Source organism: Mobula birostris, chromosome 20 (assembly GCF_030028105.1).
Source record: "Mobula birostris isolate sMobBir1 chromosome 20, sMobBir1.hap1, whole genome shotgun sequence".
NCBI lineage: Eukaryota > Metazoa > Chordata > Chondrichthyes > Myliobatiformes > Myliobatidae > Mobula > Mobula birostris.
In genome coordinates, this window is record NC_092389.1 from 3386597 (window position 1) to 3411672 (window position 25076).

The 25076-nt window shown below is 40.6% G+C and overlaps 1 protein-coding gene across 2 annotated transcripts; it reads left to right on the forward strand.

Annotated features, from left to right (window-relative positions):
* The first annotated feature begins 24 nt into the window (after positions 1-24).
* hinfp (histone H4 transcription factor) lies at positions 25-24126 on the forward strand. Of its 2 annotated transcripts, XM_072283878.1 has the most exons (10): positions 25-114; positions 3337-3518; positions 8501-8727; positions 9663-9774; positions 10345-10497; positions 10947-11024; positions 12798-12918; positions 17249-17387; positions 20311-20435; positions 23240-24126. In XM_072283878.1, the coding sequence occupies exons 1-10, from the start codon at positions 95-97 to the stop codon at positions 23745-23747; spliced, it is 1665 nt and encodes a 554-aa protein (XP_072139979.1). In that variant the 5' UTR covers positions 25-94; the 3' UTR covers positions 23748-24126. The 2 variants fall into 2 exon arrangements, with proteins under 2 accessions (XP_072139979.1, XP_072139980.1); XM_072283879.1 differs by lacking the exon at positions 10947-11024.
* The last annotated feature ends 950 nt before the right edge of the window (positions 24127-25076 follow it).

The window sequence follows — 25076 nt, forward strand, 5'->3', positions numbered from 1 at the left end:
TATGCTGGTATGATAATCTACAGGCATGAAGATGCAAACTCAATAGAGTACAGTGACCGCGACTGAATGTCGATTGTGATTTGTACCAAGCAAAATGGCAAAAAGGAAAGCAGGGTAAATATTTTCCACATAATTACTTGTTTCCTTATTAAAGAAGCTACATAAAATGAGTAATCTGCATCACAAAACTAGTATATAGACAGAATTCCGTGTAACATCTTAGAACTCATTTCTACAATATTGAGTCCTTGTGTGACATTAAGGAACCTCTGATTGCTATAGCCACAAAGGGGATATCTACATAAAGGTTAATGTACAGTTCTTAGGCACATGTAAAAAAAATCTCTAAAGGTGAAGATGCTTTCAAAAATAATGGAATGAAAAGATCAAAAAAAAACTATAAAGAGCAGTAAATAATAAAGCTAAATGAAATCAATATTTGGTACAACCACCCTGTACCTTCAAAACTGCATAATTTCTCTTTATGAAACTGTCACGCAGTTTTATCAGAAGATCAACTGATGGGTTGTTCCAAGCCTCTTGGAGTACTTGCCACAGTTCTTCTGCAAACTTTAGCTGTCTGTCCAGGTAATCCCAGACAGCCTCGATGATGTTGAGATTATGGCTTTGGAGGCTGTACCGTCTGAAACCATATATTAAAATTAGGGTGTTTGATCTACTTATTTATTATTATTTTTCTCTGCTAGATTATGTATTGAACTGCTGCTGCTAAATTAACAAATTTCACGTCACATGCCGGTGATAATAAACCTGATTCTGATTCTGACATTGCGTAGTACTGTAGACAGAAGAACTAAATACCCCAACAACCTTGGGCTATAAGCAGACATTTGATAAACATGAGATTCTGCAGGTGATTGAAATCCAGAGTAATACACACAAAATGCTGGAGATTGATACAGATCAGACAGGAATTGGTGTGGTCATTTATAGCTTATTGACAATTGTATGTCATAGCAGAAAATGTGCCGAGGGACGTATGGTATGTTGGAGACTTTTATTTGCCTTGTATTATCCCACAACATCATTTAAGAACTAATAATCCCTATTGTTTCACCATATTTTGATGTGGATTGAAATGTTCTTGTGACAAAGACCTTGTATAGAAACACAAAACTTCCAATTGTTCAGTTCATGTTTTATAAAAAGTATTTTACTCTATTAGAATTCTGACAGAACTAGTTGGCTTGTCTTGTGTAACTTTTAAGCTAAGCATTTTTATCAGTGTAATGTGATAGTAGGGAGTAAGAATTTTACTAGAAATTAATTGATTTTAAAATAAAATCCAAAGGCATGTGGACAGTGCTTGGATTTGTTGCCTATTCTCCTTGAGGTACCACTTTACAATTGCAATCTTTCTGATTATGGGTAGTTCAGCGCTGCTGGGAAATGGGTTGAAGGATTTCAACCCAATTGTGATACATTTCTAATTTAGAATTGTGTACAGTTTGAAAGGGAAATTTGGGATAGTGGAGATGTTCCAATGTGGCTGTTGTCTTTTGCCTCTTTTGGTGATTGCAGTGGTGGGTTTGGGAGGTGCTGTTGTTGCCTAGGATGAGCAATGGCAGTGTGAATTTTATAAATAATACACACTTCAGCCACTATGTACCCATGGGTGAGGGTGTGAAGGTTTAAGGTGATGTACTAATCAAGTGTGCTGCTTTTCCCTAAGTAGTTTTGGGTTTCTGAAGTATTGAAGCTGCATTCATTGAGCAACAGAAGCATATTCCATCGCAATACTGACTTGTTTTAGCGTTGTGGCTTTTCCACCTGAGTTTCTGGTCACTTGTACCCTTCTTTAGCCCATTTCAACCCCTCCCTCTCTCCCAGAGGTTGTTAGTGTTGAGGAATGAAGCATCTGCGATGTCATTGAACATCAAGGGGAGGTGATGAGGCTCTCACTTGAGATTGTTGCTAGCTGATATTTGCTCGTTGTGCTCTGTCTTCCACTAAAGTGTGCAGGAGAAAGTTCATTCCCTTTATCTTGTATTGTGATTAGTAATGGGTCTAATTTCTAGTATGACTTTTTAGATTTAAAAAAGACAGTTTACTTCAAAAAGACACTTAAACTATCCAATCCACTGTAGACCTATGAAATACAATACTTGCTGAGTTTTTTTTTATTGCAGGGTAATGTTATTGCCTAACTTAGTTTTGTTGCTACCCAGCTATAAGGTTATTGGTTCCATTAGGATTTTCATAAAGTGCCCTACACTTCTTGCACTACTGACAGATTCTCTGGGATGTCTTGTACTGTTTTAGGAACTATCAGTGTAAATTCTAATCTCCAGATTGTAGTTAACTATACATTAAAAATACAGGCCATCCCTGGGTTACCTAAGAGTTTTGTTCCTTAGAACTCTCTGTGAGTCTGTTTCCCCATAAATCAGAAATACCATTTTTCTACAATAACCCATACACTGGCTGTCATTCTTTGCTTTCATTGAATAATCCCACCTCTAATTAAGGAAATGGAATATCCAGTCCACATCCAGTCATCAGTGACTGCCAAGAAACATTTTATTATTACTAGCTTGAAAAATGCTTTCAAAAAGTATGGGAGAACTTGCATGAAGATGGATTTCCAGAAGTGAAGTTGTTAATGCAGGAGCTACTGTATTGCTTTGGCTGCATTATTTGTATTACTTTGAAATTTCTTGAAGGGTGGTGAAAAGTACTGTCAACTAGTCTTTTGCTCATTAATGGATTCCTGAAAGTTTAATATTGTATCGACTTGAAGACATTGAAGGATGTTATTTATATTATTTAACATATTCTTACAGTTGTAGTTTTATCTGGAATAGATGGGCTTTCTATAAACTGAGAATGGCCAACCTTAGATAATTCCTTGGTTGAAAATAGCTTTGGGATTTCAGAGCATATAAGGTGTTATATAATGGATTAAGTTCTTTAACTTTTGAGATAATGGTGATATCTCACTGATTGTTGGAGTTTGAGACGATTCAGGAATCACTTGGAGCAATACAGAAAACTGCGGCTCAAAGAATTCCTCACTGTGATAAACGTGAGCTTTTGGTTAGTTTCTTTGGAATAAGCAATTAAAGTTCACTGGTATTGCCTGTTTCTATTTAATTCATTGTGACTGATTATAATCTAAATTGTAAAAGTAAACTTTGCTCAACAAACTTAGTCAGGGAATGAATTATCAAATCCCAGAAAGGCAGTCACTATTTTGAAAGCTTCCAAGATCTGTTTTTTGCCTTTAATATAAAATTTAACAGAGATTTACTTTGCATCTGCTGTCACATGGTATTCGTAAAACTGTTAACAGTAAATGTGTTTTTCCTTGACTAGGTGCGACGTAATGGCGGCCGGAAAGAATATGAAGTATGACTCTCTGGTGCTTTTGTGTGAGTGGCATTCGTGTGGATTCACTGCATATGGAATGGAAGATTTCAGTGATCATATCGCAGGGCATTTAAAGGAACATTTACAGGACCAAATACAGGGAGATGAAAATGATATTGAACAACAAGGTGGGGTGAGCAGTACAATAACTGAGCTGATGATGGCAACCTTGGGGGGTGGGGGGGATGTGAGCGGTAGCAGTTCTGAAAACACTCACCCAGAAAGCTACACGTTTACTTATAGCTAATGGTAGTATTACCTGGATTTGAACAATACTCAGAGACATAGCTCCTTTGGCTATTCGGCTGTCCCTTTCTCTTAAGTTCTGGTTGTGTGGCACAAATGATTAGCTGTCTTCAAAATTTCTATTATGTTCTGCTGTACTTTAAAAATATGCAGGTGCCATCTGTGAGCCTGCAAATCTAATTTAATTCCCTTTTTCTGAGGAGCATACCTGGGCAGAAAATTAATTGTCCAAGTTAATGAGATCATTTTTCTGCAAATATATTGCTTAGTTTGAATTTGTGAATCCTGGTAACAGCAGGATGTTAACCCTGTGTGGCCAGTTAGAATGAGCTAATAATTTAAACTTTTATGGTTCCTTTAAATACTGTTCTAAAATGCTGTTCAAAGTTAAATGTGGAGGCTTAGAAAGGGTTCGTAAAGATGGAGAATTGATGAGAAGAACTCCAGTTTTTGGTGGAGGATCTAGCAGTGACAGTAAGGCAGCTAAGACCAGAGTTCTTGCCACATAACTTGAGGTGCAGCTCAGGGCAAAGTAAAGCCTGAACACATCAACTGTTTACTCTTTTCCATAGATGCTGCCTGGCCTGCTGAGTTCCAATAGCATTTTGTGTGTGTAACTGTCATTGTTTCCTTCTATGTAGATAGTGCCTGTTGAGTTCATCCAGTATCTTGTGTGCTGGTGAATGAAGTAGAATAGGTCAAAGCCTTTTGTGGTCTTGATTTTAGGTATTTTAACAAAACTATGCCATAGAATCAGAATCAGGTTTATTATCACCGGCATGTGACGTGAAATTTATTAACTTAGCAGCAGCAGTTCAATGCAACACATAATCTAGCAGGGAAAAAATAATAGTAAATCAAATAAAACATAATAAATAAATTGATTACATATATTGAATAGATTTTTAAAAACTTGCAAAAACAAATACTGCAAACACGAGAAATTCTGCAGATGCTGGAAATTCAAGCAACACACATTGGTGTGTTGGTGACGACTGCATTGGTGCTGCTTCCTGCATGCATGCTGAGCTCGTTGACTTTATTAACTTTGCCTCCAACTTTCACCCTGCCCTCAAGTTTACCTGGTCCATTTCCGACACCTCCCTCCCCTTTCTAGATCTTTCTATTTCTGGAGATAGCTTATCTACTGATGTCTACTATAAGCCAACTGACTCTCACAGCTATCTGGACTATTCCTCTTCCCACCGTCTCTTGCAAAAACGCCATCCCCTTCTCGCAATTCCTCTGTCTCCGCCGCATCTGCTCTCAGGATGAGGCTTTTCATTCCAGGACGAGGGAGGTGTCTTCCTTTTTTAAAGAAAGGGGCTTCCCTTCCTCCACCATCAACTCTGCTCTCAAACGCATCTCTCCCATTTCACGCACATCTGCTCTCACCCCATCCTCCCGCCACCCCACTAGGAATAGGGTTCCCCTTGTCCTCACCTACCACCCCACCAGCCTCCAGGTCAAACATATAATTCTCCGTAACTTCCGCCACCTCCAACGGGATCTCACCACCAAGCACATCTTTCCTTTCCCTCCCCCCCCCCCCCCCCGGCTTTCCGCAGGGATCGCTCCCTACGCGACTCCCTTGTCCATTCGTCCCCCCCACCTCTCCCCACTGATCTCCCTCCTGGCACTTATCCTTGTAAGCAGAACAAGTGCTACACATGCCCTTACACTTCCTCCCTTACCACCATTCAGGGCTCCTTCCAGGTGAGGCGACACTTCACCTGTGAGCCGGCTGGGGTGATATACTGCGTCCGGTGCTCCCGATGTGGCCTTCTATATATTGGCGAGACCCGACGCAGACTGGGAGACCGCTTTGCTGAACACCTACGCTCTGTCCACCAGAGAAAGCAGGATCTCCCAGTGGCCACACATTTTAATTCCACATCCCATTCCCATTCTGACATGTCTATCCACGGCTTCCTCTACTGTAAAGATGAAGCCACACTCAGGTTGGAGGAACAACACCTTATATTCCGTCTGGGTAGCCTCCAACCTGATGGCAGGAACATTGACTTCTCAAACTTCTGCTAATGTCCCACCTCCCCCTTGTACCCCATCCGTTATTTTTATACACACATTCTTTCTCTCACTCTCCTTTTTCTCCCTCTGTCCCTCTGAATATACCTCTTGCCCATCCTCTGGGTCCCCCCCCCCCTTGTGTTCCTTCTCGGACCTCCTGTCCCATGATCCTCTCATATCCCCTTTGCCAATCACCTGTCCAGCTCTTGGCTCCATCCCTCCCCCTCCTGTCTTCTCCTATCATTTTGGATCTCCCCCTCCCCCTCCCACTTTTAAGTCTCTTACTAGCTCTTTCTTCAGTTAGTTCTGACGAAGGGTCTCGGCCTGAAACGTCGACTGTACCTCTTTCTAGAGATGCTGCCTGGCCTGCTGCGTTCACCAAAAACAAATACAGTATACTTTTTTTTTAAAAAAAAGTGAGGTAGTGTCCAAAGCTTCGATGTCCATTTAGGAATCAGATGGCAGAGGGGAAGAAGCTGTTCCTGAATCGCTGAGTGTGTGCCTTCAGGCTTCTGTATCTCCTACCTGATGGTAACAGTGAGAAGAGGGCATGCCCTGGGTGCTGGAGATCCTTAATAATGGACGTTGCCTTTCTGAGACACCACTCCCTAAAGATGTCCAAGGGTACTTTGTAGGCTAGTACCCAAGATGGAGCTGACTAGACTTACAATCCTCTGCAGCTTCTTTCAGTCCTGTGCAGTATCCCCTCCACACCAGACAATGATGCAGCCTGTCAGAATGCTCTCCATGGTACAACTATAGAAATTTTTGAGTGCATTTGTTGACATGCCAAATCTCTTCAAACTCCTAATAAAGTATAGCCGCTGTCTTGCCTTCTTTATAACTACGTCAATATGTTGGGACCAGGTTAGATCCTCAGAGATCTTGACACCCAGGAACTTGAAGCTGCTCACTCTCTCCACTTCTGATCCCTCTACGAGGATTGGTATGTGTTCCTTCGTCTAACCCTTCCTGAAGTCCACAATCAGCTCTTTCGTCTTACTGACGCTGAGTGCCAGGTTGTTGCTGTGGCACCACACCTCTAGTTGGCATATCTCACTCCTGTACGCCCTCTCATCACCACCTGAGATTCTACCAATAATGTCAGCAAATTTGTAGATGTTATTTGAGCTACGCCTAGCCACACGATCATGGGTATATAGAGAGTAGAGCAGTGGGCTAAGCACACACCCCTGAGGTGTGCCAGTGTTGATCGTCAGTGAGGATATGTTATCACCAATCCGCACAGACTGTGGTCTTCTGGTTAGGAAGTCGAGGATCCAATTGCAGAGGGAGGTACAGAGGCTCAGGTTCTGCAACTTGTCAATCAGGATTGGCCTTGTAATGTCACAAATGTAAATTATTCCTTTGACATTTTCATTCTCTACCTTTGAGAGTGAATGAAATCAGAGTTTGAGCAGAGTGAGATGATGACTGGTGGCTTCTGACATCAGGCCAACCATGCCAATACATTGGCTCAAGTTTAAGAAATATTAAAAATCTACACAATTTTCAGATTCTGCATTGAGCAAAATATATTGCAAACCCTCTGAAAGCAGTTAATGAAAATGGGTAAATCGCAGCTTAAATTTTACCTCCAGTGTACAATGTATTGAAATATATTTTCATTGGTGTATATAAATGGTTAATGGAGCTGATTTAGAGGAATTTTACTTTGTCCAAATTCCTGAGTAATACAAAAAGGGATCCCTATAATGTTAGCATCCTATTTTGTAATGCCTAATACTTATAAAGTATTCTTAAGCCCACCATCCCTACTGAGGCATAGGCCACTGACAGTTCTCCGGAGTCCTCTGTCCTGAGTTGAAGGTTGATCAGCTCTGTGGCTTCAGCTTTCACTACGACTTCATACGCTTATTAGTTGAAGATCCTTCCTTGGAAAATGAGGTCTTTAGAGCTTCTGTTGGTGTTTCTGTGGCTCTGGGTTTTTACAGTGTGGAGTTGTTAAGCCCATGTCCAATACTTCTCCTTTCCCATCTGGGCTTGAGCCCATCCATGGCAGAGTTTTATAATCTATAATTTAGCCAATTTAGGAAACTACTCTATCCAGTTAGCATCAGCAGCAATGCAAGTTCCTTCATTGGAGTAGAAGGTTCATATGTGCAAATCTTCTGCTGCAATAAAGGTCAAAATCAAATGATTGGCCAATTAAAGAAACAGAATGAACTTGCATGTGTCCCAACATAGTCTCTTGTGATGAGTTGATACTCATCAAAGTGAGGTGGTTACATGTTAATTCAGTATTTTAAAAACGTAAGCAAACAGCAATTTTAAGTACTTTGACCAGAGAAATGTGAATAACGCTTGTTTGAATACTGTAGAATATTTTGAGATTGGGATGTAACTGAGAGAACTATTTGTTTTGGTAGCAAAAAATTTAGACACGCCATTTTCTATTTTTATTACTCAGCGAATCAGGCACCATTTTGTGTCAGTGTACTTTCATGAGAATTAAGAATAGTTGGGTATAGTATAGAAGCTATAGAGTTGGAGAAGACAGAATGTGTGTGGTGGGGTAAAAACCAAGAGACTGAATGAGACAAGTGATGGTGCTGAAGGTTTGTTGATCTCTGCTGGATAATGTAACTGGGAGCTAAATGTGGATGGGAAGAGGAAAAGAATGCAGGAGCTGAGATACGAAACACTGTCATTATTGACAATCTGAAAAGTGACCAGCTTGAAATGTTAGTCTCTTCCCCATAATGTGCTGAATTTGCATCATTTTTTAATAACTTTTGTGCCTGCAATTTTCTCACTGTGCAATTAAACCTGTGCCGCTATTGACCCACTGTGAATTTTGTTTATTTCTTAGAGGAACACCAGTGTCTGTGGGCCGACTGTGGCTACTACTCCGTGGAGAGTTCAACTGATGTGATCCGCCATGTGTATTTTCACGCCTACCACACGAAGCTTAAGCACTGGGGTCTGCAGACCCTTCAGGCTCAGACTGAACTCGAGCATTGTTTATTGGATCGGCAGAGCCGTAATATCATTCCAGAAATTCCGGAGAGCTTTATCTGTCTCTGGGGGCACTGTGATGTGAGAATTCCTCTTAGCAATCTGTTTTCCAAATCCAGTCTTGTTTGTTGTAATTCTGCCTATCGGCTTGTGGAATCTTTCAGTCTTACAACATGGAAATAAGCCCTTTGTCCACAATATCTACACTGTCCCATCAAGCCCCAGCTTACACTGAACCCTGTTTCAAGTTCAAATTCAATTGTCATTCAACTACATACAGCCAAGCAAAACAGCTTTTCTCCAGGGTCAGGGTGCAAAACAGAGTACTAGCAGTCATACATATATTACATTTAATTACCATAGCAGTAAACATACAGCGCACAAAGAAAAACATAGTCCAAGTCCCTGAGTGTAATGTTCTGTAGACTGGTGGTGGTGCATTGGATGTTACCAGCAAGAACAAGCTCGCAGCAGTTTTATCATCCCATGTGGCCAGTTTGTCTTCCACCAAGAGAATATTAGAGAACAGCACCAACACACATTCTCATCAACTCTGTCTGGTTCCATCCCTCACATACGCACCTGAGGCACTTTACAGTGAGCAAATAACTACCAACATTCACATCTTGGGTAGGTATATGGAGGCTGGCACACCCAGAGGAAATCCAAGTGGTCACAGGCAGAATGTGTAAACTTCACATGGCACCAGTGGTCAGGATTAAACCTGGAACTCTGAATCTGTGAAACTGTAACTCTGTACTGTCACACCAGTCATCCTGTTGAAAACATCGCATTTTAAGCTGTAGTAACCACAGCAACACAGTCTCGTTCAGTGAGGATGAGGGAGGAAAACGCCGCTTCCTAAACAACAATCAAAACGTTCCATATGTGAGAGAGGGAGGTGGTTTCCCCTGATTTGTGTAGAGGGTTAGATAAGCACAGATTGCATATTGTGTTAATAATTTATCACTTGCCATGTTGCCTTCCAATTTATCATTGCTGTGTTTTCCTTTTAGAGCACTTTTGAGAATCCAGAGTGGTTCTACAGACATGTGGACATGCATGGGATGTGTTCGGACCGTGATGCAACCTCAGAGTCTAATGTTATAATACCCTGCTGTTGGAAAGGTGAGCCCTTCCTAGCATCGGATTGATCATCAGGCTGTTGCACACACTAATTCACTGAGCAAACCTAACTACCATATAAGTTGTAAAATTAACATGACTTCCAAATTTGTTGTGACAGGGCAGTAGATCTTGACATCCTAATAGCTGCTGCTCTCTATTGATGGCTATCTCTGAGGCTTTATTTGAAATGGAAGATTCTGTAAAATAATGCTGATAATTGAAGTAGAGGGGCCAAGTAATTAGGAAAGGCAAAATAAATGTGGTTGATTTGTACCACAGATGGTTGGGTTTCATGAATTCTGTTGACTTGAGTTGTGGCTTTGGGGTGAAATGGCAAGTTTTCATCATGTCTAATGGAGAAGATTCTAATATTGGCATGTTTTGATACAGAAAATTGAATAGTGGCTGGGTAAGACTCAGGATTTCCTTAAAGTAATTGACAGTGATGGAATAAAGGAACTTTGGGATCTGATAAACATCTGCTACTTACTATTTAGTTACTTTGCAGACCTTTGATTATGATTACATAATCATGTTTTTGGCTATTCATTGCCCATTTTCTGCTTTTAGATTGTGAAGCAACATTCAAAGTGAAATTTAAATTAAGAGAACATCTGCGTAGTCACACTCAAGAGAAAGTAGTGGCATGTCCAACTTGTGGAGGGATGTTTGCCAGCAATACCAAATTCTTTGATCACATACGCAGGCAGATGGCAACAGAATGTAAGTAAAATGCTTTGGGAATACGCTCAGAGATTATTATTTTAAACACTTTCACAGAGCAAGATTACTGACTATGAAGCGGAGTTACTTTGCAGGCTTACGTTACTCAAAGCATGGTCTGAACATTGAAACGACGTACTGTATGTAACACAGCTCCTGACCACAACACAATCACAATGCAGAGTACTTCAGGACATGAACTCCAATTAGGACTTGTTAAATAGAGTTAACAATATTCATAGCCCTTGTGTGGCCGTATCCTGTAGAAGTTATTTACTTTTGACTTTAATATAAAGCCAGATACTTCAAACTGGGTTGTGACTTCATGTCATTTGATGTCATTGACCTAGATACAACTTCATAAAGGCACATGTGAATGTCTATTTTTACAGAGCTGAACCTATTGCTATAAGAATTGCTTATCACAAGGTTTTGTTCTGTCTCACTAGACCAACGCTTTCAATGCTCCCACTGCTCTAAAAGATTCGCCACTGAGAGGCTGCTCAGAGATCACATGCGGCATCATGGCAAGTCAAGTTTCATGCTGTTTCTAACTTTTTCCAATTAGGGTTCTGTTGTACGAATATCTTTTATTGATATCATTTTTTATGGGGGGGGTGTGTGGTGCTCCAACATTTAGGTTGTTCCAGTAACAACCTCCCTCTTAGAAATTCTCAGACCTCTTGATTTTGTGATCAACTGTGCTCTCAACCTTTCCAGAGAAAGCTGTCCACACAGATCCCTGCAGCAGAGTTGATTTTTCTCATTGGTTTAGGAGGATACCTGGTGCTCGTATTTTATATATTGTGATATAAAATGGGAGAGGGAGAAACACAATGTTTTCTATTTTAAGCATTTTACAGAGCTAAAAATGATTAAAATATACACTTTAAAATATAACATTTTCTAAAATTGTTTCGGAAATCTTATTACAATATTGAATTACGCACACCAACAAGCAAAATAATATACTTGGTTCAGGGTATTTAGCAACAATATTAGTTTGTAAATATAAAAAAAAATTCCTTGGTGTATGGGAATGCTGCAGAACCATGCAATTTTGACGGTTGTTTCACAGACAGCAACTCCAGAGTTTTACATAGCAACTTCACCTGTGTAGTTCTATTTATTATCAAAGTAAGTATGCAGTATGCAACCCTGAAATTTTTTCCCCCACCAATGGTCAAGAAACAAAGCAGAACCATGGAACAAACCTGTTCAAACGTCAACCCTCACCACCCCCATGCGCAAAAAAAAATTGCACAAACGGCAACAAAATAAAACAATAAAAAAAACACAAAACGCATATTTCAGTTCAGCCCAGCGTTCATCACTTACAGGCCACCAGATTCAAAAGTCGCCCAATAGGAGCAACAAAAAAAGAGCAGCTCAAACTAGGAATGGAATACGTCATTTAAAAACTGAATCTAAATCTACAATCCATGTCGACTGAACCCTGCTCCAGCTCCATCTGCTAACACCATCGAACGCAAGGACCTTCCCTTGGGAGCGGCAAGGGAAAGACTGCCACATGCAGACACTTCCTCCAGCAGAAGCAAGCGAGAGGCTGGCAATCAGTGCTAAACACTTGCCTTCCGCACTCACCTAAATGATTTCAGTCTTCCTAGATGCTTTAATCGTCGAGAGGTGTCAGTCATGGGCCTAGGCCCTGCCTCCTGGCTTCCTATCCTCCATGTAGTACGTTTTGCTCACAGCCTCGTGGAACCCCCTCAGAGACAGCAAAGTGCCGGATTGCCTGATTGGCCCAAAATCACACCACCAGATTACAGGTTTTAATAAGTAATATTACCATATCTGAAACAAAAAGAAGTGAAAGGATAGGTTTGTGACCATCTTGAGGACGTCACCTTTGGTAGCATTGTTTGCTGGTGCCATCTTCCAGATTTGTCAGTATAGCTGCAAAATCGAGGCTGGAAGACTGCTGTCACCATAGATGTAGTCTTAAGTTTCCCGCTAATAAGGAGCTGGCTCTTTGTTGAAGTTAAAGGACTGTATTGGAGACATTGATCAAAGTCTTCCTGGTCCCTGAAAGTTGGAGCTAAGTTCATTATAGGCTTGATATTCCAAAGCATTTATTATGCACTTCTTTCTGTAGATTCCTCAAGCAGTTAGGAATGATAACTTTTGTTCTAAAATGGATAGCAAGTTTCAGAACTATTGAAACAATATTTTTAGCGTAGATGAAATGAATCGTGCTTTAGACTAAGCTCCCTAGGTTATTACTGAACAGTGGTGTGTCCTTCATATTTGGGTTTGAATTAAATGTTTTTGTTTTCTAGTGAATTATTACAAGTGCCCATTTTGCGATATGACCTGTCCAGCTCCATCTGCCTTGCGGAACCATATCAAGTTCCGCCATAGTGACGAAAAACCATTCAGATGTGAATACTGTGAATACAGGTTTGTGTAGAGTTAAAATTTTGGGTTTTCTTGTCCACTCCTCCTCTTTCCTCCCTCCCTCCCCCCCCAATCCCCAGATCTTCTTCATTCTCCTTTCCCTTGGAGATAATTTGGTCTGGATTTTCCCATTTAGTGACATGTTAATACTTGTTGGTCAGTGTTGATATCCTCAGTTGCCACTTCACCACCCAGTGGAAGCAGTTCATTAGAACTTGTCTCATTGTATTCTATCATAACTCTTGGACTTGACTCTTGTACTTTTACATTGCGAGGATCTGATCTGGCTTAAGATCTGAGAGCAGTTTCTTCTCCACCTCATGCAAGTGCTGAACAATTCCATGTGATGTCCAGTGGCAGAGAGCTGCAGTGGAAGTCAATAAGTTTGGAATGCTTGCAAAATATATATCCTTGTGTTTTGGTATTCCATTTGAAATAGTATCATTTAGTGTGTTTGTAATTGCTTTGCCCATTCTTGTTTCTGATTCAATATTTTCTTGCATTGCACTGCGATTTGCCATCTATTTGCCCAGAAATTAGCATTGTCTTTTCCACATTTCTTATCACAATTTGCCACAATCTCATTTGGAATGATCAGCAACTTTAAAACTACCCTTAACTTCCAAATGCAGATCATTAGTTGGAAATGAACAATGTAAGGTTCCTAATGACACAATGGTACAAAACACACATTTCTAATTTTAGAAACTACCCTTTATCCTCTATCCCTGTGTCTATATTTCCCTTAATAATATGCTCCATTACAATTGTTTTTTTAATCAAGTAGTGTTTAAAATTCCATGTAAACTACATTAATTATTTCTTTAGGACTGTTTCATTTCAGTTCTATCTTGGTTGAGCTCCTGACCTACCTTTATAGAATACACACTGTTAAAATATTTTGTTAAGTCATTTCATCTCTTAAGTCTTGTTGCCAATTTTGAAACATGTAAACTGCTGATAATTTCATTGGTTTGCATTTGAAAAATTATTGTACATTTATCCCCCATTGCCATGGTAACTAATTAGATAGATAGATATACTTTATTGATCCTGAAGGAAATTGGGTTTCGTTACAGCCGCACCAACCAAGAATAGAGCATAAATATAGCAATACAAAAACCACAAACAATCAAATGACAAAATGCAAATTATGCCAGATGGAAAATAAGTCCAGGACCAGCCTATTGGCTCAGGGTGTCTGACCCTCCGTGGGAGGAGCTGCAAGTTTGATAGCCACAGGCAGGAACAACCTCCCGTGCCGCCCAGTGTTGTATCTCGGTGGAATATGGCCGAAGTCCAACAGTAAAAAGTTCAATATCCGGTCTACAAACACGTTCCTCGATCGTAATATGACCCAGATTGCACCGTCTGTTGTTAACCAGAACAGTAAGCACCCAACTCCTTTACGCTTACCGCTCTCAGTGCACTTCCGGTCAGCCCGAACGGTCTGGAAGCCGTCTATGGAAAAGTTTTGATCGGGTATGTCCTCGTGCAGCCCCGTTCCAGTGAAACACATAACACTGCAGTCCCGAAATGTTCTCTGACGCCTGGCTAGCGCCGTGAACTCATCCATTTTATTACCCACCGAACTCCTCTTCTCCATAAGTCTCTGTTGTCTCGATCCGGTCCTCTTTCCTCGACTTTGTGATCTCCCTCTGCATCCTCTGTGTGTTTTCCTCCAGATTTCAGCAGGGGTGTCCGCCGCTCTGCTCGCTAAACCGGCCAGCATAAGCTCAGTCAGCTGGTCCCTGGAATACACAATGCGACCATGCTTCTGTCCCGCTAATGAGACGTGTCGAAATGTAACTATTTCCAGCGCTAAAAACCCAAGTAAAACTCTCTCTGCCAGCATGTTAGAGAGGGTGCAGCTTCAACATGTTACTGTGAAAAAAAATACAAAACATAACGAAAGTTTAAAAAGTAAGAATATTCTGGAACGGCTGTAACAGGTTGCATGCACGACTGGCGCATGCGCACTATTTTCAGAATATTTAGAGAACTTTTGCTGCTTTGTTCTGCAGCTTCCTTCGGGAGCATTGGATGAACAATTGATTATCTTAATATTTGACCATCTGGCACTTATTTTGCAGTCCCAGTTTCCATTACCTCTGAGAGTAAGGCAAAATACTTCTACCACTTTTGTTTAACCAGTCACCTTCTCTTCATTTATTAACCCTGTTTCCTGTTTGCTAGTATCAAGCTTTATTGTTGTTCGGATGTTTTTGTTAATGTCTTTACTGTAGTTTTTTTGGTCACTTCAATTTCACCATATACTTTCCTATATTTATTTTACCCACCTTATGTTTACTACTTGCACTGAAGGTTTAATTATTTAGTTTGATTGTATCCTGTAAAGTGCTCAGGTCCTCAACATTTCTTTAATATATCTGAATTTATTGTCCTCGCTATTTCTTAAATGCTGCCCTGCTTTAAGATTGATACAGCACAGGAACAGGCCCAATGGCCACGATGAATTTGACAAACATGATGGCGGCTATACTTCATTAGGAGTTTGAAGAGATTTGGTATGTCAACAAATACACTCAAAAACTTCTGTAGTTGTACCATGGAGAGCATTCTGACAGGCTGTATCACTGTCTGGTATGGAGGGGCTACTGCACAGGACCAAAAAAAGCTGCAGAGGGTTGTAAATCTAGTCAGCTCTATCTTGGGTACGAGCCTGCAAAGTACCCAGAACAACTTCAGGGAGCGGTGTCTCAGAAAGGCAGCGTCTATTATTAAGGATCTCCAGCACCAAGGGCATGTCCCTTTTCTCACTGTTACCATCAGGAAGGAGGTACAGAAGCCTGAAGGCACACACTCAGTGATTCAGGAACAGCTTCTTCCCCTCTGCCATCCGATTCCTAAATGGACATGGAATCCTTGGACACTACCTCACTTTTTAAAAAATATACAGTATTTCTGTTTTTTGCATGTTTTTTAATCTCTTCAATATATGTATACTGTAATTAATTTACTTATTTATTATTTTTTCTCTCTCTGCTACATTATGTATTGCATTAAACTGCTGCTGCTAAGTTAACAAATTTCACATCACGTGACAATGATAATAAACCTGATTCTGATTCTGATAAATCTCTTCTGCTTGCACATGATGCGTATCCCTCCATTTCCCCACATATTCATGTGTCCATCTAAAAGCCTCTTAAATGCCACTAATATATCTGCTTCCATCACTACCTCCTGCAGCCTGCTTCACTTATCTACCACTCTCTGTGTATTTGAAAAAGGTTTTACATTACTTTTTGAAAATCAAAGTCTGCAGATGCTGGAAATCTGAAATAAAATAAAAAATGCTAGAAGCAGTCAGCAAGTCAATCAGCAACTTTGGAAAAGGAAACAGTTAACATTTCAGGTTAGACAGTGCTAGAGCTAAAGGAAATCAGTTGGCTTTAAGTTGCAGAAAAAAAAGTAAAGAATGGATGGAAGAACAATGTTTCTAAAAAAAAATAATAATAAATAAATTTTCTGATGATGGTCCTTATGTTGAATCTTAACGGCAGGTCAGGTTGGATCAGTGGAAAGAGAAACTGTTTTTATTACCCTCAACAAGTGTTACCAGACCCACTGAGTTCCTCCAGCAATTTTTGTTCCATATTCTATCATCTGCAGTCTCTTGTGTCTTTCTAGTATTTTGTTTTTAAATTAAGCATTATTGCTTTCCCTGCTGGAGTATCAACACTGAAAATGATTAATTACATAAAGTTTCCTAATTATCCAATTTTGGACCAATTTTCTTAAAACTGTGACAGTTGATGTTGACTATTCTGTTCCATTTACAGATGTCACTTTTAGTTTCTTTGCTGATCAATGGTCTACGAAACAGTCACAGTAGACCTCTGCAGTTGAAGGAAGTTCCTTCTGATTTCTCCATTTTAATCTTTAGAATAAAATAAAGTATGCATCTTTCAATGTATATAGCTTGTTGTTGTTCCTTTCCACACCTTGTGGCACATCGGGTGCCAACCTTGCCATTTGTATAGCATTTATCTGCTTTTTATGAAGCCGAGTTGCTGGCTTGACACTCTACTCAGCACAGATGGAAAGAGCGCAAGGAGCCGGCCAGATTCAAACCCGGGACCATTCACCTTGAAGTTTGGTGCTGATGCCACTACACCACCGGTCGGCTATTAATAAGATTGCTTTTGAGCCATCTCCTTCCTCCCCCTCCCCAAAGTAAAATTACTGTATCTTAAAGTAAAAATGCCCTTAAGGCAAATCACTAAACCAGTCTTGTTCCTGTAATTTTCAAATGTAATTTGGAAACGTTAGAAAGTTGAGAAGGTCACTGTAATTTGTTTTCACCTAGTTGCAAGAACTTGGTGGATCTAAGGAAACATTTGGACACCCACAGTGAGGATCCGACCTACCGCTGTGAGTTTGCAGGTTGTACATTCAGCGCACGGTCCCAATATTCTATCAAGTCCCACTACAGGAAAGTACATGAGGTGAGTAGGGGAAGGGAGTGCAGCACTTCTGCGTTGTGTGAATTAGAGCATAGAAGAGTACAGCACAAGAACAGGCCAGTTGGCTCACAATGGTGTGCCGAACCAGCTTAAAAAGCAAATCAAAAACACCAGAATACTAATCCCTCCTATCTACACCATGTCCATATCCCTTCACCTTATACTTATATCCATGTGCCTATCCAAAATTTCTTAAAAGCCTCTAATGTAGTTGCTTGTACCATCATACCAGGCAGTGCATTCTAGACATCCAGCACTTTGAGTAAAAAAACTTGCCCCTCGCATCCCCCTTGAACCTACCCCCTTACCTTCAATGTATGCCCTCTAGTATTAGACATTTCAACCCTGGGAAACAGATGCACTCTGTCCACTCTATCTATGCCTTTCATAATTTTGTAAACCTCTAAATCTCCCCTCAGCCTCCCAAGGCTCCAGAAAAAGCAACCCAAGTTTATCCAGCCTGTCATGATAGCACATGCTCTCTAAACCAGACAGCATCCCAGTGAATTTCTTCTGCACCCTCTCCAAAGCCTCAACATCCTTCCTATAATGGAGCAACCAAAACTGTATACAATACTCCAGATGTGGCCTAACCAGAGTTTTATGAAGTTGCAACGTAACCTCTTGACTGTTGAACTCAATGCCTCGACTAATAAAAAGCAAGTATTCCCCCTCCCTCCACACAATCCCGCCCCCCTCCCCCCAAGCACAATCCCCCTTAACCACCTTATTGACCTGTGTAGCTCTTTCAAGGAATTACGAACTTGATCCCAAGATCTCTCTGTTCAGCAACACTGTTCAGGATCGTGCCCGTAACAGTGTACTGCCTCCTTGCATTTGCCCTACCGAGCTGCAACACCTCACATTTATCTGGGTCAAACTCCATCTGGCATTTCTCACCCCATATCTGCAAATGATCTATATCGTGCTGTATTCTTTGCTGGTCTTCAATACTATCCACAACTCCACCAATCTTGGTATCATTTGCAAATTTACTAACCCACCCATATACATTTTCACCCAGGACATTTAAATACACTACAAAGAGCAGAGGTCCCAGCACAGATCCCTGGGGAACTCCACTAATCTCAGACTTCCAAATTGAATAAGTCTCTTCAACCACTACCAGCTGTCTTCTATGCACAAGCCAGTTCTGAATTCGAACAGACAATTTGCAGCGGATCCCAAGCATCTTAATCTTCTGGATTAGCCTCCCATGAGGGACTTTGTCAAATGCCTTAAAAATCCATGTAGACAACATCCACTGCCCTACCCTCATCACCTTGTCAAAAGACTAAGCTGGTAAGGCATGATCTGCCAAACATAAAACCATGGGTTTCTAAATGCTCATTTTTCCTATACGTAAGAATTTTCTCCAGCAATTTTCCTACAACTGATGTGAGACTCACCAGTCTATAGTTCCCAGGGTTTTCCCTTGTTCCCTTCTTAAATAGAAGTCTAACATTAGCCACTCGCCAGTCCTCCAGGACCTCACCTGTGTCTAGAGAGGACACAAAGATACTGGTCAAAGGCTCAGCACTCGTCTCTTGCCTCCTTCAATAACCTGGGGTAAATTCCATCAGGCCGTGGGGACTTAACCACCTTGATACTCCTTGGGAGGCCCAACACTTCCACCTTGACCTCTAAATGCCCTAACGTATTTATACACTTAGTACTGATCTCCTGGTCCTCCATATCCTTTTCCTGGTAAATCCTGAAGCAAAGTACTCATTACCTCACTCACATTTTCTGCATCCAAGCAAATGTTCCCCCCTTTATCCTTGAGTAGTCCCACCCTCTCCCTCGTTATCATTTTACTCTTGTATGTATAGATACATACTTGTCATCTGCAGTGTCAGTCTTCCTGCAGGAAATGGATAGTGTATTCTATCTGGAATGGGATGGCCTATTTCTATTTTAATTCTCTCTACAGAAACAGGTCATTCACTCCAGCAAAGCTCTGCTAATGCATATGTCCTCCCTTCCGTCCTTGAGTCTCCTACTATTTCTTTCTACTGCATATATTTTATACAGCTTCTCCTTAAACATTTCTGTGCTCTTCACTAATCCCTCTGCAGTGAAGAGTACATCATAACTACACTCCAGGTAAAGAAGTTTTTCTTGAATTCATTGTTGTGTTGATGAGTGACTATCTTATTTAAGGTACTGTTTCTAGAATTGCAAGATGAAACAACTTTTGTATATCTATACTATCAAACGCCTCCATGATTTCAAGGTGAACTCTATCAAACCACTCCAACAGTTTTTACACCATCCACAGTGTGTTGGATGATTCCTGTTATGGGGCCTTTATATCAGTGTTATTGATTACTGCTGCAGAAAATTGGAACCAGGTGCCTCTGCAGTAGAATGATGATACTCTTGGCAAACATAAAGGCCATTAATTAGAAATATTTGTTGATGGCATACTGTTCTTCATGGGTTATTGGAGGGTGGGGGGAGAGAAATTAATCTGGTATATCCAGGCTTGAGTTTTTTACTTTATGAGCAAGAATGGAATTGATGGGGTTCCCCTTCTTGCATTGACTTTCCTTTGCTATTCATTGTTGAAAGGTCATGTCTTGAACTTGTCAACCCAGCCCTGAGGCTGACGAGAGTATTTTTGAGACAACGGTTTTCTCACATATTTAATTTTTATCTGCTAGAAAATTAACATTGATTCATTGGTTTTGAACTGCATATTAAATTAAATATTTCAAGCTTTTGTTTTAAAAGCCCATTTCCAAGAGTGTCAGGAACACATGTAGTCCATTACTCTTTTGCATCATTAAAAGCTGATAGTCATTTATTCTTTGACTGTTGCAAAATTTTTTCATTGTGTAGGTATTGTCTTTGAATGGCTCAAGTTAGGTTATTGAGTTAATTATGACTTTGGCCTTTTCAGGGGGATTTGGAACCCAGATACAAATGTCATGTTTGTGACAAATGTTTCACAAGAGGGAACAATCTGACCGTGCACCTCAGGAAGAAGCATCAGTTCAAGTGGCCCTCGGGTCACCCCCGGTTCAGGTCTGCTATCTATTTCATTTGATGCCATTTATACTCCTTAACAGAATTGATGGCTTTGTGGACAGTACAAAGACATATAGAGGGGCAGGTGGTATTGAGAAAGCAGGAAATCTGCAGAAGGACTTGGACAGGTTAGGAGACTGGACAAGAAAGTGGCAGATGGATTAGTGTAAGGAAGTGTATGGTCATACATTTTGGTAGAAGGAATAAAAGCGTAGGCTATTTTCTAAATGGGGAAATTTTGAGGGTACAGAATCTTTATGTTCCTGTTAGGTTGAAAGGAAAGGTTAAAAGTTTGAGAGAGCCATGGTTTTCAAGGGATATTGGAAATTTGGTTCGGAAAAAGAGAGAGATCTACAATAAATACCGGAATCTTGGAGTAAATGAGGTGCTCGAGGAATATAAAGAATATAAAAAGAACCTTAAGAAAGAAATTAGAAAAGCTAAAAGAAGATATGAGGCTGCTTTGGCAAGTAAGGTGAAAATAAATCCAAGGGGTTTCTACGGTTATATTAATAGCAAAAGGATTGTGAGGGATAAAATTGGTCCCTTAGAGAATCGGAGTGGACAGCTATGTGTGGAGCCAAAAGAGATGGGGGGGATTTTGAACAATTTCTTTTCTTCGGTATTCACTAAGGAGAAGGATATTGAATTGTGTAAGGTAAGGGAAACAAGTAGGGTAGTTATGGAAACTATGATGATTGAAGAAGAGGAAGTACTGGTGCTTTTAAGGAATATAAAAGTGGATAAGTCTCCAGGTCCTGACAGGATATTCCCTAGGACCTTGAGGGAAGTTAGTGTAGAAATAGCAGGGGCTCTGACAGAAACGGCGATGGTGCCGGAGGATTGGCGTATTGTTCATGTCGTTCCATTGTTTAAAATGGTTCTGAGAGTAAACCTAGCAATTATCGGCCTGTGAGTTTGACGTCAGTAGTGGGTAAATTGATGGAAAGTATTCTTAGGGATGGTATATATAATTATCTGGAAAGACAGGGTCTGATTAGGAACAGTCAACATGGATTTGTGCGTGGAAGGTCACGTTTGACAAATCTTATTGAATTTTTTGAAGAGGTTACTAGGAAAATTGACGAGGGTAAGGTGGTGGATGTTGTCTATATGGACTTCAGTAAGGCCTTTGACAAGGTTCCACATGGAAGGTTAGTTGGGAAGGTTCAACCGTTAGGTATTAATATCGAAGTAGTAAAATGGATTCAGCAGTGGCTGGATGGGAGACGCCAGAGAGTAGTGGTGGATAACTGTTGGTCAGATTGGAGGATGGTGTCTAGCCGGTGTGCCTCAGGGATCTGTATTGGGTCCAATGTTGTTTGTCATATACATTAATGATCTGGATGATGAGGTGGTAAATTGGATGAGTAAGTATGCAGATGATACTAAGATAGGTGGAGTTGTGGATAATGAAGTAGGTTTTCAAAGCTTGCAGAGAGATTTAGGCCAGTTAGAAGAGTGGGCTGAAAGATGGCAGATGGAGTTTATTGCTGATAAATATGAGGTGCTACATTTTGGTAGGACTGATCAAAATAGGACATACATGGTAAATGATAGGGCATTGAAGAATGCAGTAGAACAGAGGGATCTAAGAATAATGGTGCATAGTTCCCTGAAAGTGGAATCTCATGTGGATAGGGTGGTGAAGAAAGTGGTAGAGGCAGGTTCAATTTTGTCATTTAAAAAAAAAATTAGATGGGTATATGGACAGGAAAGTAATGGAGAGTTATGGGCTGAGTGCAGGTAGATGGGACTAGGTGTGAGTAAGCATTCGGCACAGACTAGAAGGGCCAAGGTGGCCTGTTTCCGTGCTGTAATTGTTATATGGTTATATGGGAGAAAATTCAAAAATTAGAGGTGCAAAGGGATTGGGAGTCCTTGTGCAGGATTCCTTACAAAGTTAACTTGCAGGTTGAGTCGATGGTAAGGAAGGCAAATGTAATGTTAGTACTAATTTCGAGAGGACTAGAATATAAAAGTAAGGATGTAATATGGAGGCTTTATAAGGCATTGGTTAGGTCACATTTGGAGTATTGTGAGCAGTTTTGTACCCCCTATCTAAGAAGGGTTTTCTGCCAAAGGGTTTTGGCCTAATACATTGACTACTTTTTTCTATAGACGCTGCCTGGCCTGCTGATTTCCTCCAGCATTGTGTGTGTTACTTGGATTTCCAGAATCCACAGATTTTCTGTTGTTTAAGAAAGGATGTGCTGGCATTGGTGAAGGTCCAGAGGAGGTTTATGAGAATGATCCTGGGAATGAAATGGTTAATAAGTGAGGAGTGTTTGGCTCTGGGCCTGTACTCGAAGGAGTTTAGAAAAGTGAGCGTGGAACCTCTTTGAAACCTATTGAATATTGAAAGGCCTGGATAGAGTGGATGTGGAGAGGATGTTCCAAATAGGTGGAAACTCCAGGATCAGAATCAAGTTTATTGTCACTAAAATATGCCATAAAATGAATTGTCTTGTGGCAGTAATACAGTGTAATACATTTTTTAAAAAACTATACGTTGCAATTAGAAATATAAATAGTTCCAAAAGTGAGCAAAATAGTCAGATAGTTTTCATGGACAGTTCGGAAGTCTGATAGCAAAGGGGAAGAAGTTGTTCCTAAAATGTTGCGTGTGTCTTCAGGCTTCTGTACTTCCTCCCCGATGAGCCTCTTCTCATTAGTGTGTCTGTAGAAATTTGTAAGTGTTTGTAATCTCCCCAAACTCCTAATGAAGTATTCATGATTGCATCCATGTGTCACCCCAGGGTAATCATTGTTCAATTCTAATCGTTAACTTTTAACTTTAGATACAAAGAACATGAAGATGGCTACATGCGACTGCAGTTGGTACGTTATGAGAGTGTTGAACTGACTGAACAACTAATGAAAGACCGGGAAAAGCATGAGGGTCGCTTAGACGGCGTATCAGAGAGTTTGGTCTTGTCCGAAGCTAACCTACGAGGGATTATACTGGAGCCTGTGGAAGAATCAAATAGCGAGGACCAGGGGGTGGAAAAGCACAGCCCCGACTGCTGTGTCAGTGAATGCACGGATCACTGCAATTATGGTGATGCTGTCGATGGAGAACATTCCCGACAATCGCCGTTAGTCTCCTGTGACTCAAATGAAAGCCCCATCATCCGAGTGGCCAATCGGACAAATGAACATGGAGAGAATGAAACCGTTTACTACGTTCTGACCAATGCACAAAGCCCAGGGAGGACTGCGTCAATTACTAACATGGAGACTGAGGAAGCCTCCACTGACAACATAGAAAAGACTGCAGAAGAATTGGGCATTGAAATAATTGGCTAGTACTAATTAATCAGGTGGGGTGTGTGTGTTTGATAGCTGTTTTTGTCTTAGTCTGACTAATTTAGAAGCAAATATACAGAACATGTGATGCTTTGTGGGTTGGCCTGCTGCTATTGATATATTTACAGACATCAATGTCTCTTTTTAATGTAGCCCTGTGAATATAAGCGTATGATTATGTTGATCTCAACCATTGCCAGGAGCAATACAGGCCCTGCTCTCAATTATGCTACAATCATTAACTCAAACAAATCTATTCAAAGTAGATTTTGACTGACATACAGTGTCAATACAAATACAGTTTTCTTTCACCAGAATAATGATTTTTATTGTGTAAAAGTCTACTGGTGGTAATTTTAATAAAATGCACTTTTTTGAAGTCCTACAGTTCCTTTGTTGCAGACAATTCTAAAATATCTTGTACCTCTCCCAAGTGTAGAAATTGTTCTTGTGCCCCTTGTTGATGTACACAAAGAAACAGCAGAGTTTTGTCCTGGAAATTCATTGAACCACTGAATTGCTCGCTGATATATTTGTGCAACCTCATGTACAGTAAAGACAAGTTCCTGTACAACAGTACTGCTGATTTTATGGTTCACTCCTTTGTCACCTCCGCTGCTTTCATTCTTCTCTGCCCGCCCCCACACCACCTCCTTAAAGGCAAGAGGGGTTCTAGAATGTTAAAATCTGATTCCATTGTGACTCTCTGGGTGGCTGTTTATTGTCTTTGAATGTAAGCTATAGCCCATCATTTTGAGTTTAAATATCTGTTTGTATTGCTTATTTTTCTAAGCCACCCTTGATCTGTTAAAGGTCAAAGGTATACAAGATCATGAAATGTTCTGTTAAGGTAAATGGAAGTTGCTCATAGTGGAGGTTGGTCAGGAATTGGGGGAACAAAAAAAATTTAATCAGAGTGAGCAATGCACAAAATGCTGAAGGAGCTCAACAGGTCCGGCAGCATCTATGCAAATAAATAAACAGTCAATGTTTTGGACTCTTCATCAGGTTACGTTGCTCTGGATTTCCAGGTGTATAAGATGATGAGGCATTGATCGTGTGGATAGCCAGAGGCTTTTTCCCAGGGCTGAAATGGTTAACACGAAAGGGCACAGTTTTAAGGTGCTAGGGAATGGGTACTAAGGGGATGTCGGGGTGAGTTTTTCACACAGAGAGTGGTGGGTGTGTGGAATGCACTGCCAGTGACGGTGGTGGAGGCAGATACAATAGGGTCTTTTAAGAGACTCCTGGATGGGTACATGGAGCTTAGAAAAATAGAGGGCTATAGAACATAGAGTAGTACAGCACATTACAAGCCCTTCGGCCCAC